The sequence below is a fragment of the Poecilia reticulata genome, linkage group LG20, assembly GCF_000633615.1.
Source record: "Poecilia reticulata strain Guanapo linkage group LG20, Guppy_female_1.0+MT, whole genome shotgun sequence".
Classification (NCBI taxonomy): domain Eukaryota; kingdom Metazoa; phylum Chordata; class Actinopteri; order Cyprinodontiformes; family Poeciliidae; genus Poecilia; species Poecilia reticulata.
This window is the reverse complement of record NC_024350.1, coordinates 16,397,990-16,413,098: the sequence shown is the minus strand read 5'-3', so window position 1 is coordinate 16,413,098 and position 15,109 is coordinate 16,397,990. Positions and strand designations below refer to the sequence as shown.

At 38.4% G+C, this 15,109-nt stretch overlaps 1 protein-coding gene across 6 annotated transcripts in view; it reads right to left on the bottom strand.

Annotated features, from left to right (window-relative positions):
- dpp6a (dipeptidyl-peptidase 6a) overlaps positions 1-15,109 on the bottom strand; it is a 301,390-nt gene that overhangs the window by 55,854 nt on the left and 230,427 nt on the right. For all 6 annotated transcript variants that reach the window (XM_008396391.2, XM_008396394.2, XM_008396392.2 and 3 more), the window contains one exon: positions 8,057-8,155. In XM_008396391.2, coding sequence (XP_008394613.1) covers positions 8,057-8,155 — 99 coding nt within the window. The remainder of the gene's footprint in view (positions 1-8,056; positions 8,156-15,109) is intronic.

Below are 15,109 nucleotides of genomic sequence, written 5' to 3'. Positions count from 1 at the left end.
GCCGCAGCAGCAGTTTCATGTTCCACCACTGTGCCTGAAAATTGCTTAAAAATAAAAACAAACAATGGTGTGGAATGAAAACTGCGTATAAAACCAGACAAAAAAAAAGCTAATCAATAATTATTGGCACCGATATAAAACGCTTATGTCGTGACAAGTTTTTCAGCCGTATTGTCCAGCCCTACAACTTGCCAACTCCCTCCAAACTGAATCCATTTCAATAAACCGAAACAAGAGGCTCTGTGTCGGCTGTAAATCTCTATTATACATAACAACAAAACAAACACGCTTCGCCCTTCTTAATCACAGCCATAATTCCTGCCTGAAGTCACAATAACGGCCCTTTTCATTGTCCCGACCGGTCCATTTCTTCTCAAAAGGTTCCCCCCTTTATCATATTTAACAAACATTAAGGAGGGAAAAAAGGGACTCCTGGAGTGGCAAACAAGAGGAGCGTGACCATTAAAATGGCAAACAGCTGCCTGCAGAGCTGGCATCACATCCCTGAGGAGAGCTTTCACCTTGGTGGGATGAAAAGGATGGGGACGCTGTGTCGGATTCAGATGGAGCGCTACAAAAACAGGCATCTGGGCGATATCAGTGTGTCTGCTAAATGTGCAATTACCAAACCAAGGCAGGCAGACTTGGTGAAGGTTTCCAAACGTGATTAGAATATCGATGCTATAGACTGTTCTTTGAACAGGTATTTGCTGCCTTGAAGATTTACTTTAATGTTTCAGGTTATAAAGCACATTTAAACACTGAAGATGTTTTGAAAAAAATCAATTATGAAGGCCAGGAATCTGTATAAGCGACTCAGGATCTCTGTGAAAAACCACCATGCAGGCTTGATAAAAAAAAAAAATTAAAAAAGAAATCACGAGTAGAAACTCAGAAAGCAAAACTAAAGCTGCATCCACACCAGCCTGTTTGTCAAGAAAGTTTGGTTCTTTTGGGTATGAATGCGCTAAAAAAGTCCGCATAAAAACCTCAGTGAACTCTGGTGCAGTTCGAATGCATATATGAATGCCAATCGGACCGGAGACCGTACCAAAAGCAGTACCGACCGTACCGAACTATAGAACAGGGCATTCTGGGTAAATACAACCAAAACAAACTGCTAGTTCATGGTCTTTTATCAAAGACTAAAGAGAAATCCTACAAACTCTAAAATATGACATGTTTATATTTCGTCAAGAAGAAAGGTGCACTCAGTCTTCTTCAGATGTCGTTTCCTTCAGTGGTTCTTGGTGCAGCGCCCCCACAGGCGAGGAGGGGAACAGATATTTAAAGCGATTAGTTTGACACAGTGCAATCACACAAACTTTCAGCTGTGAATGGCACAAAAACAGGCCGATTTAGACGGCCAGACATAAAACCAGCTTGGTTTTGGTAGCTTATCTCTTTTAATAAGTGACTCTGTCATTTTAAAACTGCAGCTTACATCGACTTGAGTCACCACCGTTATTTTGTTTGTAATTTGTTCTGATTTGAAACATTTAGGTATGACGATGAAGCAAAAACCAAAGAAATCAGTACTTTTAAGAGAACTGTACCTCAAAAGTAAATAATTGATGCTGTTCAGGTCTGATTCAATAACTTCGATACAACATTTAAAGCTTCAACATCTTGTTGCAGCAGGTTATACAGGGTCCATGCAATAGGAGTGTAACAGCACATTGTACATGGTTTGGTATGAGTCAGTACAACAGGCAAAAGAAATAAATAAAAAAGCTGTTTCTTTTCTTTGGATATCAATAAATAATCCTCTCAAAGAGAAAGAATGAACATCCTTGGTGTGAGTTATGCTCGGAGTTTTCTTTGTGTTCCAATAAGTTAAATTAAAACAGTTAGTTTTTTCTGAAAAAGTCAAAAAATGTCAAGCAAACCGTTTAACTAAGCGATAGGTGCATTACGCAGATTTGTAGAATGAAAAGGTTTCACACGTCTGCAAATTCATAAAGTTTCATTTTAAAACAGGCGGATGGATTCAGTAGCAACTAGAGATGTGCCGATCAGGTTTTTTCCTGCCGATACCGATACCGATCACCCATGAGGGAGGATCACCGATATCGATCACCGATACCGATCACATAATTATTATTATTTTATCATAAACACTACCGGTTACATTATGTGGGAAAAGGAACCATGAATTCACCTTAATTTAGACAAAAACTTGTTTTTAATAACTTTTTCCAAGAAGAAAACTAAACCAAACAGGCATTGTGCAAATTGTACTGCTATCAGTAAAACTATCTTTAACAGACTGATAACATATGGAGGCTCTGAAGAGGCTAAATAATGCAAAGAGCCAAAATAAAACCTCTCAACATTGCCAACAAAAATTCAAGTCTAAAACTTAACATTCAAAGGCAAATACAGGATCCATTACAATAAACAATCCTGAGTTACTGAATGAAAACTTCCTGTTAGCATGGCGGCTAGCTGATTACTGCTAGTTCTGAGTGGTTGTTTCTGACTGAGCGGAGTAATTATGCAGAGCAGGGAGGAGATCGATTATTTTTTAGAGATTATCTGTCTCATGTTAGGACAGCGAAAGTTTTAATACGTATGTAAAATGTATTTTTTAGGTTAGATGCTGCAGCTTTAAGCAGAGGTTCAGTGTGAGAGTCACTACCAGGTGGAGCAGAAGCGGCGCTCCGTCTGTGAAATATTACTACCTGTAGCGTAGCAGCGGTTCAACAGCGAGAGCAGAACCAGCGTCTTACATCGCAGCTCAGAGACTTAAATAATTTTGCGGGTTATTTGTTTAGCTTTCTGACCGTCATGCTAATCCGGGTGAGTGTTTGTAGCTGTGCGCTGCTTTACCTGCTATCTGATCCTCCATATGTCTTTTTTACTGCAGTGAGCCTCGATGTAGCCAAACTCCGTCAAGTATGGCATTGTTTTTATGTCGTATTAGCTTCGTTGTGTTGATACATTTTGACCTGCTTCAATTTTCCGCAGCAACACGCAAACGTCCCCATTCACTCAGTGCGTTATAGTTATAGTTCCACATCGTTTAGGATTTGTTGCTTCGCGTTTGCAGAGTGAAGGAAAGAGGAGACCAGCTGCACAGGCAGGCTGAGAAATGAGATGCAGGTGATCGGCAACAAGAGCCAATGATCGCCGATCACTCACTTTTTCACGAAAATCGGCCCGATTATGATCGGTGACCGATCGATCAGCACACCTCTAGTAGCAACCAACTTGATACTAATGATAAAAACCAATTAAATAACCGACGTTTTGCGTCTGTTTGAATAGAAAACGACTCGATGAAGCGGCTGTGCAGAAAAATGGCCCAATAAGTGATGATTATGGCCTCTCCAGGTTATATTCAGTCTGTCTCTGGGGAACTGACTGACAAATGGAGAGAGTCTCAGAAGAAATCATAAAACGAACAAAACAAGGTTTTAAAAAAAATTCAATTTCAACCTCCAACCAGAAGAGCCTTCGCAGCTAAACCAAGACGCAGCCCTGAAAGCACAGATGTTGGTTTATCTCTGGGGAAAAAAAGAAAAGCAAAGCTAACGGAGACAAACTAATCAGCTTACGGCTCTCTCTAAAGCTCCCTCTCCCATTTCTCTCCTTTTTGTGAGCCACACTTAATCATTCAGCAGAAAAACACAGATATCATGGAAGAAGAGAAAAGACGAAGCGCTGAAGAGCTTTCAACAGGGAGGTCTAGTGTTTTTCAGAGATTGCTCCTGTGCGAGGACGGCTGCAAAACCCCCTTCAGTCACCATGTGTTTTATCAGCTCAGGTCAATTTTTGGTTCAAGAGAAAATTTTAAGTGCAAAGCAGAATTTATTCTCACTAATAATGATCTTGCATAACTCCAATTTTTGTTACAGCTGAAGTCAGAAGTTTACATTCGTCAAATGAAAAGACATTCATATTTTTTTCTCACTTCTCTTGATTTAATGACCAAAAATATTTATATTTGCTAAATGCCACAATAATGATGATTTATTTATTAATATATTTAAAATCAGGAGTTTACATACAGAAAGATTATTATGAATCTGATATATTCGGTCATTATTGTGGATTTTAGCAAATAGAAATAATTTTACTTATTTTATTTGACCCAAAACAAGAGAAACTTGATTTGACTTCAGAAAGTAAGAACAATGGTTCATCTGTCTTAATATTTGGTGCATATAAACTTGTATACATAAATATTAGCATGTCTGGTAACAGAGAGAAGTGAGAGAATGTGCTTTTTTATTTTTATTTAACCATTACTTTACAGGAAACTCTTTCAGAGACCTTCCTGGAAAAGGAAGTTTACTACTACCTTGTCACTTATATGTTGGGAATTGTTGGAAATGCAGCAGTAATTATGCAAAAAGTGATTTATTTTTAATGTTTGAGTTTATTTCTATTTAATAAATGTATTTTTTTTTGTCTCGTACCGAGATTTTGTTGTTAAAATATAAATTTTTCCCATTTTTTTTCTTTTCCATTGGTTTAACTGGTAACTCTGAGGAACAGATGTTGTCTTCCAGATGTGTACAGTAGCACAGCAGCTTCCTGTGCTCATCCAGGCATGATCGATTTGTTTACACCCTTTGGGTCACAGCCTGCAACAACGACAAATCAGCTGCATGAGGGGAATCTCTTCACCCAGCACATAAGGGTGTCTCTGCAGATAAAAACGCATTTACCTCGAATGCTGCTGTTTTACCGTCACTAATGTAATTAACGCAAAGTTTCAGCTTCCTGGCTACATGCTAACATGCTCTGCTCCTGCCATCTCACAATGAGCTGGAAGGGGAAACGTTTGATCACCTTCTTTAAGGTCAAACTGCAGCAGGGAGACTGTGAGAAACAAACCGGGTTCCTGAGACGCTGCGACACACAGAGGAGGTGCGTTTCTCTCGTTACCGTCTCAGCATTAATAAAAGACAAAGCGTTTGATGGATCGGAACAGCGTCGACATTAGGAAGTTAAGAAAAATTAGTGTTGTAGTTCCAGGTTATGAAGCAGCTGCTGAAGCATGTGGGGAAAATGTGGTTTGGAATAACAGAGAAATCAGACGCTGAACAGTGAATGACACGGCAAATATAACCACGATTCAGATGTTTTAAGGGTGTGGAACAAAAAAAAACATCTTAATGGTGCAGCGCATGGCACAGGAGAGCGCTGCTGCTAATTGCTATAAGCAGAAAGCAGATTGTTTCATTGTCTAAAATCAGTTTTCTAACAAGGCAGATGGATGTGAGGTGAAAAAGAGAAAGTAAAGTAAAAAAAACAGATTCACAAAGATCAACTATGCAGAAATCACTAAGTATAAACGTGATCTCTTCCTTCCCCCTTAAGACAGTTTCGCTATTGGAAAGAAATTATGAGGCAGACAGTTTAAACAGGGAGTCAACAGCCAGACTGTAGGTGTTGTTTGTGAGCATAAAGTTTCTTATATTAAGTTGATACACAGCTCTAGAAAAAATTAACTGGACTGAACCTCATTGAAAACCTGATAGTTATTCCACCAAACATTGACTCTACCAGAGTTAAATCATTAGTATTGTTGTTTCTAAATGAACTTGAACTTAGTTTTTTTTTTTTTTTTTGCATTATTTGAGGTATGAAAGCTATGGATCTTTTTTGTTATTTTGACAATTTCTCATTTTCTGCAAATAAATACTACAAAACGAGATATGCTGTCAGTAGTTCATAGAATAAAATAATAATGTTCATTTTACTCAAACCTATAAAGAGTAAAATGAGAAAACCTGATCACTTTTCCAGAGCTGTATGAAAATGACTCTGAACGTAAGACATTGGATCATCCTGATCGCAGATGTGAACTGAATCAAAATTCATCATAAGAGACTTTGTGATGTCAAGAAACATTATATTGGCATGAAAATGCATCAATTTGACATTGTATTGTGATAAAGCTACTAATAACACAGTTGTTAGAAATGTACCACACAGTAACAATAAACACATTGAGATAAAGAGTTTATCTGAATGCCACCAAATTTTAGCTTTTTGAATTAGTTTTTGGGATATTTACCCCTGCGGTGACTAACCACAGAGCGCTTCTAAATCCGTAGTAAAGGTGCCGGTTTGCTACGTGTCCAAGCTTCCGCTGTAAGATATTTCCTCTTCTTCAGTGTAAGAGTTGCATTGTGCACATAAGTATTATCTTCAATCTCTGGCAACTTTTGACAATTTTATCGCCTATGTTTTGCTCAGTGTCACTTTTTAAATTTTTTTTACAGTTCAACTTTCTCCCGACTTCAATCCTGAACACAACTTAAAAAGAAAAACTTGTAACATTGCAGTTTTTGCAGCATTGGTGATTGACATTTTTCCTCTTTTTCCAACTTCTTGTTAAGTTCAATTAAACATTTAGCGGCTCTGGATTGTAACTAAATAAAACGGCAGTCGTGCTGTGAGTGAGTCTGAGTCGAGCGTGGATGTAAACAGACTCATCCTGTGTTTATTTCCTTGATGTTTCCTAATGAGGATGCAGCTGTGACTCAAGATGCCACGTTGAGGGGCGAGAGCAGGGCTGCGTTCACTTACACAATGTGCTGTGCGCATTATGGATGAGGACAGCCATGATTTCTCTGTTTTTAGGGGACGGATTAGAGGATGCACACCAGCTGGAGGTGCGGCAGAAAATTGGCAATTTGCAAAAAAAACAGACGCAGATGGAAGATTTGTTGACTGTTGCATTAGGATTGTGTTACTGTGTTGCAAGACTTAAGGAGCTGGTAAACTAGAACTTTTCCGGTGATGCATTGAACCTTTCGTTTGCCGTTTTTCTTGTATCCACATAATGCCTACTCCCACTTGTTTCCTTACAGGAGCTGTGCTCAAAGTCAAATGCTATGCTGCAAGTTTTATTTGCAGTGGCTCATTAGCAGAACTTTATTACATGCAGAGGAGGTAGTGGAACCAGCTGGATGAGCTTTGTAGAACCAGAGACATCTAGAACTGGCAGAAAACGGCAGCACTCAACGGGCGAGAGTTTGGGTCGATGCCGGTCCACCATGTGCTCAAAATGTGTGATATGAACCAAAACATCCAGACGCATGATATATTTTACTGATCCAACTTTCAGAGCCTCTTGTCACTTTAAATACAAATAAGCCGCTGCGAGCCACGCCTTAAACTCAATGTTTACACTCACACAGGAAAATGGCTACAAACAGATGCGCAATTATACAACCGTAGATCTTTGAAAAGCAGAAGTGGAGCCTCCTGCACAACCAGTAAGGACGCAGCAAGTGGTTTCTGGACGGTAAGTCAGCAACAAAACACTTGTCTTTTCCAGCAGCCATTGTACAGCGGTAAAACCAGCTGATCAAACATGCTAGAGTTCAGTTTGGGTTGCTAGGTAAAGTGCTGGAACTCAGCTGGGGTTGCTAGAAAACAGGGAGTGCCACCAGATTCGTGGCGTTATATTGCAGAGGTTTTCAAAACGCCTAATTTTCCAGACACCAAAAAACATGAACGTATTTCCAAAAAGATGACTGGGAAGTTTTTTGCTTTCAAGTGTTTGAGCTGTTTTTAGACGGAGTAGAAACCCAAAATAGAAGAACAAAAACCTGCAAAATGTGAATTTTACACAACTAAACAAGATTAAAAACACAGTAGCGCCTCCACTTGGTTTTATATCGCTGAGGACATTTTAACTGTGGCCTACAAATCACTTACTGAATCAATCCACCTTCAACATTTCCTCGTGGCTCAGCCAGTTTAGTACCAAACATAAAACAAAACTCATTACATAATTAATGAGGCCATTAAAACAACCCAACTCTTGGCTGCTCTGCTGAAGAACCCCTCCCACCTCGTTTGCCATTTCTGTTGACCTTCTTTTATGCGTTAAATAGTTTTAAATGTTCTCTCTGTGTTGGTCAGCGACCTTTTTCCATTCAAAGAGATGCTTTGAACCTGCAGAAAATCTTCTGAAGAACTCATGTTTTATTCTCATTCTTAATGAGAAGCATTTCATTTTTGGCTTTTTAAGAGCCACAGGACTATCTAACCTATCACTTATTAATAATGATTAATAAGAGCAACTTACTGCTGATCCACTTGGCGTTTGGGTCATGAACCTTGAATTCTTTTCGAAAGAGGTCTCCAACCGTAACCTTGCCTTTCAGAGCCAGACGGTCGTCTTCACCTGCAAAGGAAATGACTGTTTTAGTGCAGGTAGGTGTTAGCATGCAGAACAGTAGCAGGATGGGAGGAGGCACAATTCTGGATTAGCTCAGATTGTATCCACAAAAAGTCAGATTCTCTGGTAAACCAAAGAAATAAGCTCCTTTATATAAATATAGAAAAACACCCAGAGATTCTGGCGTTTTACTCTGAAGTGATTGTATTTTTATTTTAATACTTGCAACAATAAAACATCTTCAGTAGAAAACATTTTGAGGAGCTGATTTGAATAAAAACATGGATAGCAAAAGAAATGTTGAGAAAAACAAATATTTGTGTTGCTATGTCTTTAATTACAGTCATATGAAAAAGTTTGGGCACCCCAAATGATCTCATTTATTTTTATCTCTAAATATTTGGATGTTTGCAACAGCTTTTTCAGTTTGAAACAACCAATAACGTATGGACACAGTAATATTTCAGTATTGAAATGAGTTTTATTGGACTAACAGAAAATGTGCAGTACGCATTAACACAACATTTGACAGGTGCAGAAATACGGGCACCTCAACAGAAAAGTGACATAAATAGTTAGTAGATCCTCCTTTTGCAAAAATAACAGCCTCTAGTCGCTTCCTGTAGCTTTTAATGAGATCCTGGATCCTGGATGAAGGTATTTTTCCAGTTCAGTTCAGTTTGATGGTCGTCGATCATGGACAGCCCGCTTCAAATCATCCCAGATGTTCAATGATATTCAGGTCTGGGCACTGGATGGCCGTCCTGAACATTGTAACTGTTCCTCTGCATGAATGCCTGAGTAGATTTGAAGCGGCGTTTTGGATCGTTGTCTTGCTGAAATATCCATCCCCGGCGTAACTTCAACTTCGTAACTGATTCTTGAACATTATTCTCAAGAATCTGTTGATATTGAGAGGAATCCATGCGACCCTCATCGTTAACAAGATTCCCAGTGCCGGCACTGGCCACACAGCCCCACAGCATGATGGAACCTCCACCAAACTTCCCAGTGGGTAGCAAGTGTTTTTCTTGGAATGCTGTGTTTTTTTGCCGCCATGCATAAGGCCTCTTTTTATGACCAAACTACTCCATCTTTGTTTCATCAGTCCACAGGACCTTATTCCAAAATGAAGCTGACTTCACAAACAGAGCCTCAAGTGGCTCCGTTTGTGGCGTGCTTGCAGAAACGGCTTCTTTCCCATCACTCTTCCAAACAGCTTCTCCTTGTGCAAAGTGCCCTGAATTGTTGAACGATGCACAGAGACACCATCTGCAGCAAGATGATGCTGCAGGTCTTTGGAGGTGGTCTATGGGATGTCCTCAACGGCTCTCACCATTCTTCTTCTCTGCCTCTCCGATAGTTTTCTTGGCCTTCTGGGCTTAACTAGAACTGTCCCAGTGGTCTTCCATTTCCTGACTATGCTCCTCACAGTGGAAACTGACATTAAATCTGAGACAACTTTTTGCATCTTTCCCCTAAACAACTATGTTGAACAATCTTTGTTTCCAGATCATTTGAGAGCTGCTTTGAGGTGCCCATGATGCCGCTCTTCAGACATTCAAGTAGGAGAACATCTTGGATTTGGCCACATTAAATACCTTTTCTCATGATTGGCTACACCTGGCTATGAAGTTCAGGGCGTAATGAGGTAACCAAACCAATTTTGTGCTTCAGTAAGTCAGTGAAAAGTAGTTAGGATTATTCAAATCAATAAAATGATAAGGACACCCAAATTTTTGCAAATTTTGTTTTGATGCATATTGCATATTTTCTGTTAGTACAATAAATCTAACGTCAATACTGAAATATTACAGTAATTAGATACATCAAACTGAAATAGCTGTTGCAAAACACCCAAATATCTAGAAATAAAAATGATTAATATTAATAGGGGTGCCCAAACTTTTTCATTTGACTGTATTTTATACGCCTTCCAGATTTAAAGTGACAGAATAAGAACAAAGACAGATGGATCCCAAAAAGCAACATTTTATTGCTTCACACCTGAGAATTTAAAAATACATTTAGTGCATGAAAATGAGACCCATAAATATCATAAATCTGTTTTTTCTCAGTTAGAATCTCAGATTGAATCATAAAATTGAGTGCAGAGAGCAGCGAATATAAATAACTAAAAGCTACTTTTTTTATCTTTTAATGATTGAAATTTAAAGCCAAACTTAATTTAATGTCCTCGTTTCACTTTCAGCACTACAATACAATTAAATCCCTTCCATTTGTCACGTAAATACAACAAAAAGGGCTAAATAAACTTGCTGTTCTGATAATTAAACGCGTAAGTTAAATTCCCGGGCTGGTTTTGTGGTTTGAAAAGCTTTTTGAAGCAGAAAAAGACCAAATTCTCTCCAACTCTCAACAACAAAAAGCAGAGAATCTATAACGTCCTTTTGTCACATTTTTTTTACCTTAAACTGCATCTTAACAACTTTCTCCCCACAGGCTGTTCACCTTTCAAACAGGAATACCTTATATGAGAAATAAAAAAAGAAGAAGCCACAGCCGAGCATAATAACAAAGGCTTCATCGTATAACTCCCTCAGGCTCTTGATAAAACTGGGATGGGTTCTATTTGTCAGCACAGACGCACATATTTACCGAAAGTGCCTCCTGCAATTTATTTCAGCTTAATTTCATCCATCGATGCTCATCATATCATCTTCGGCTCCATAAAATCACTCATTGCAGAGCGAAGGGAGAAGGCAGAGAAAGAAGCTGCAGTTTTCAGCACCAGTTCAACCTGCAATGTTTTATTAAAAACGTCAACTTTTAGTCAAATTATAGATTTTTTTAAATCTTATTTTCTCTGACATCCACCTCTCAATGGCATCAAACTGTCTTTGTCTTGATTTCATTAAAATCTCATCCATTCAAAGCTTCTTGCAATGATATAATTTAAATCAAGGAGTAATTTGTTGGAAATTAACATAATCTTTTATTATGGGCTCATCTGGTTAAGAACCAATTATTTCAACTTCCTTTGTTTGCTAAGAGAAAATAGTTCCTACATGCAAATGTCCCAGATATAAACTGTTAAACGACAAAACATTCATATTCTTACAGTTACTGAATCGGTTAATATAAGAAGTTTATAGTTGCTGCCTCTAATCTACATGTTTGCTGAAAGGTGATTAAAAATAACACATTTCAGCAACTGAAAGATCAATGGAAAAGCAACAACATTAAATTCCTTTATAGAAACTTGCACAAAAAAACTACGAGTCTAATGCTGCGTTCAGGTTTACATTCAAAGTCTGTGGAGGCGCGTCGATGACACGTTTCGTCGTCCGACGCTGAAGTTGAAAAATCTGAACCGTCGCTGCTCATCGCGGAGCATCAGCTGCACCTAGTGGTGCATTTTCTCAGAAAAAAGAAAGAACTATGGAGGATAAACTAAATGTCGCCGTTTGCTCTCGTCCTCTAATCTACGACCAATCAAGTTATGACTTCAGAGACAGGAAGAGAAAGGACCCGACATGGACGGGGATCCGCGAGGAAGTTGGAAAGTTGGGTAAGTTTGAAAATATTTCCCCACATTTGAGCTGTCCAAATCCGTCCAGCAAAAACGTTGAGTCACATTAAATAAATGATTTATTTATTTAGACGAAATATGCAGGAGAGGGTGGAAGAGTTTGAAGGACATTCATGCCTCGAGAGCAGAAACTGTCAACGTCTGACTTCAAAGTGCAAACGCGTCGAACTCGAAGCGTCGGACACATGCAGATGCTAGCCAAGTAGCTTTGAGGCCACTTATTTTAGCTTCCCTAGACTCATTTACTTTTTAAAATACACAAATAGACAAACTTTCCATCAATAATTTGGGGCTAGGTTCCACAGAAAGTAACAAGCAGGGACTTTCTGGGTTAATAAACAGGGTTACAAGAGGAAAAATATATAATCCAGTCTATCGTACGGTTCTTAAGAATTGTGTTTAGACAATTATAGATATTTTAAAAGTTGTCTTATATATTGTAGATTCTGCATTACATGATTACATATTTCAAATTCTAACCTCACCTCGAAGGAGGCTAAAGATTTCCTCTGATCCACCAGGTGTTTGCTAATTGCTGCTGGCTAGTCTGAAGGAGCTGCTGTGGAAGGTGGAAGCTCGGTCGCTTGGAAACTTCAGCTCTGAGGAGGAGCTGCGTCTCGAAGGCGGAGCTAGGTCCACCCAGGCGTTTCGTACAGCTGACTGGTTGCCATGGAGATTAAAAGACTTCTCAGACACACATGAAATAATCAAGGCAACGCTCCAGGTGTGTTTTTGATGAGGGAATAATGTTATAATATGATGTAAAGCTCAAAAGAGTCAATTTAGCATAATATTGCCCCATTTTCCCAGTTTCGTAGGACTTTCTATACAGCTAACCACCCTGCTACTGTTTCCCCTTTTTGTGAGTTTATCTAAAAAGTTGTTTTATTTTCACTCTGACTGCACGTCGCCGTTTCACTGAGCCGCACGCCGTCAGTCAGAAAACCAAAGTGGCAGCAAACGTGTGACCTAGATGTGCCGAGAAGAGAGTAACCTCTTAGGTATAGAAGTTGCACATTGTCAGAGGAGGAGGAGGTGTTCAAAAGTCAAAATGTGTGTGTGTGTGTGTGTGTGTGAGGAGGAGAACAAAGTGGCTGTCAGGTGCACTTAGAAACCGGTTGCCAACCTGTACGGGGAGCATCCATCAAGCTAACCCCTTAACCGAGTGGAAACAACTCCTCAGACAAAAAGCTGCTCAACGTTTCCTCCCTTTGTTTCTAAAATGGTTCTTCAAGTATAATTGGAGCAAAACAGGATGTACTGAATAACCACTGGTTCAGCATTTTTATAGCAAAATCATCCCCAAAGCATTTTAACTGTGAGGTAATACTTCACTTGGGTCCACTTGCACAACAAATTCAATTTCTTTTCTGCAATTTTACAGCTCTGAAGCATGTTTGTCTTAAAGGGAAAAGAAAATCACCTAATTTAAAAGCCCACTTTCCTTATGCCCACAAAAACGATCTGCTTTTATTGTTTACAAGTGGTTCAAAACAAAATGTCTTCCGTCTTTAAATAGTCTGCGTTTTAGTTTTAAATGGCGCAATCAACATCGGAGAAATTCCACCAAATTTCCACCAAAAAATGAGAAAAATTCACGTTTTAAAATAAAAACCTGCAACAGCTTCATGCAGAAAACTGGATTCTTCATATTTCAACAGGTGGGCCTCTCGTTCTTTAGCTATATTCTGTAAATAAAGCGTTCGCTCCGACTGAAACCACTTTTTTTTCTGCTTGTGGTGAATAAGCAAAGATGAGACTAAAGGAGCTGAATTAGCACCACACAGGGAGACACTCGTTTTAAGTGGCGGAGATAATTTCCTCCCAGAGACGAGCCAGAAAATATTCCTTTGTCACACAGAAGGGAATATTTCTGCCGCTGCATGTCTGGAGATCGGCACTGGCTCCGGAGAGAAGCATCCTTTCTAAAGGAATTTGAATACTTGAGAACAAAACAACTGCGTTTTGTTTTTCCTTATCCTAAAAGTTAGCCTTGGCAGAAAATAAGCTTTATCTTTAAAAGAAAAGGAGGAGCTGATGAAGCAGCGCGAACAGCCGGCATCCACAGAACCAGTTCACCCAGTTCACCCAGCAGCTCTCAGACGTTGCTTCCTGTTTGACGTCATCAGTCCCTCACATCTCAGCGTTTCTTATAAAGTTTTAACGTTGGCAGACATTTTTTAAAGCAACATTTCAGCGTTTTAACTGGGTTATCAATCAATCAATCAATCAATCAATCTTTATTTGTATAGCACATTTCAGCAGCAAGGCATTTCAAAGTGCTTTACATAATTAAAATAAAAACAGAAATAATCAGTGAGAAAGAGAGATTAAAAAAAAACATTACATAATTAAAACGTCGAAAAGAAAGAAGAAGAAATTAAAAATATTAAAAACATAAAAAAACATTAAAGACATAAGCCCACTGAAATCTACAGTCATTATGTTACAGCATTGTTCCTGTGTTTAGGTCAAAACTGTACAAAAAACATATCAATTTTGCATTTAAGATAAATAAAAACTCCTCAAGGAGTCGAGTTTTAGCTTCATCTGGTTGAAAATCTTATGAAAAATTCTCCTACGATGCAACTTTTGCTGTTCAATTATTAATTACTTGAAAAAAAGAGTCAACAGGTCAGGAAAAAATGTCTGAGAAATTCACACGTTCATGTTAGAAGCATCTTTATTCAGATCGTTGGCTACAAATGATCAAACGTTCAAAGGAATGATTTGTTTTTGCATTTTAGGCATTAAATGTTTATTTTCATATCTAAAAAAATAACATTTGTTCACTTGCTTTGTATTTCGAATATTTACAAAATAGACTTTAATGACTAAATGAGAAATCTGCAGAATCTGCCAATATTTTTTATCTGATTACTTGATTAGTTGTCAGAATAATTGATTAAATACAAGATTATTACTAAAATATTGCAGCTGTACTGGGAAGCAATAGTTGGATAATAATTTTGTTATATTTTCCACCTTTATCCCAAAAAATATTAGAGAAAATTGTATATTCTTCCGTTAAGAAAACAGAATTTTAAAATCTCTTTAAAAACGTTGACGCCCTCGAAAATGTGTCCACTTTCGAATATTTTCAAGAAAAAGCATCCATCCTTTTAACGCCTCCTAGAAGCAGGAAACATATTTCATCTCCAATAAACGACTTTGCAACGCAAAGGTGCAAAATTCAAATATGTTCAGGATTTCTCAAATTATTCCGACAAATGAAAACTAGTGACGAAAATTTCAAACTTGGCAACTCAAAAAGTTAGAAAGAATGTGTTGATAAGTCTGCGAGCACAAAAACATGACGACACATTCAACTTTGGAGAATTCAGGAATCCAATTAAACAACCACAATAACCTCCTGGAGGAGTAAAACAACCTCCTGGAGGAGTAAA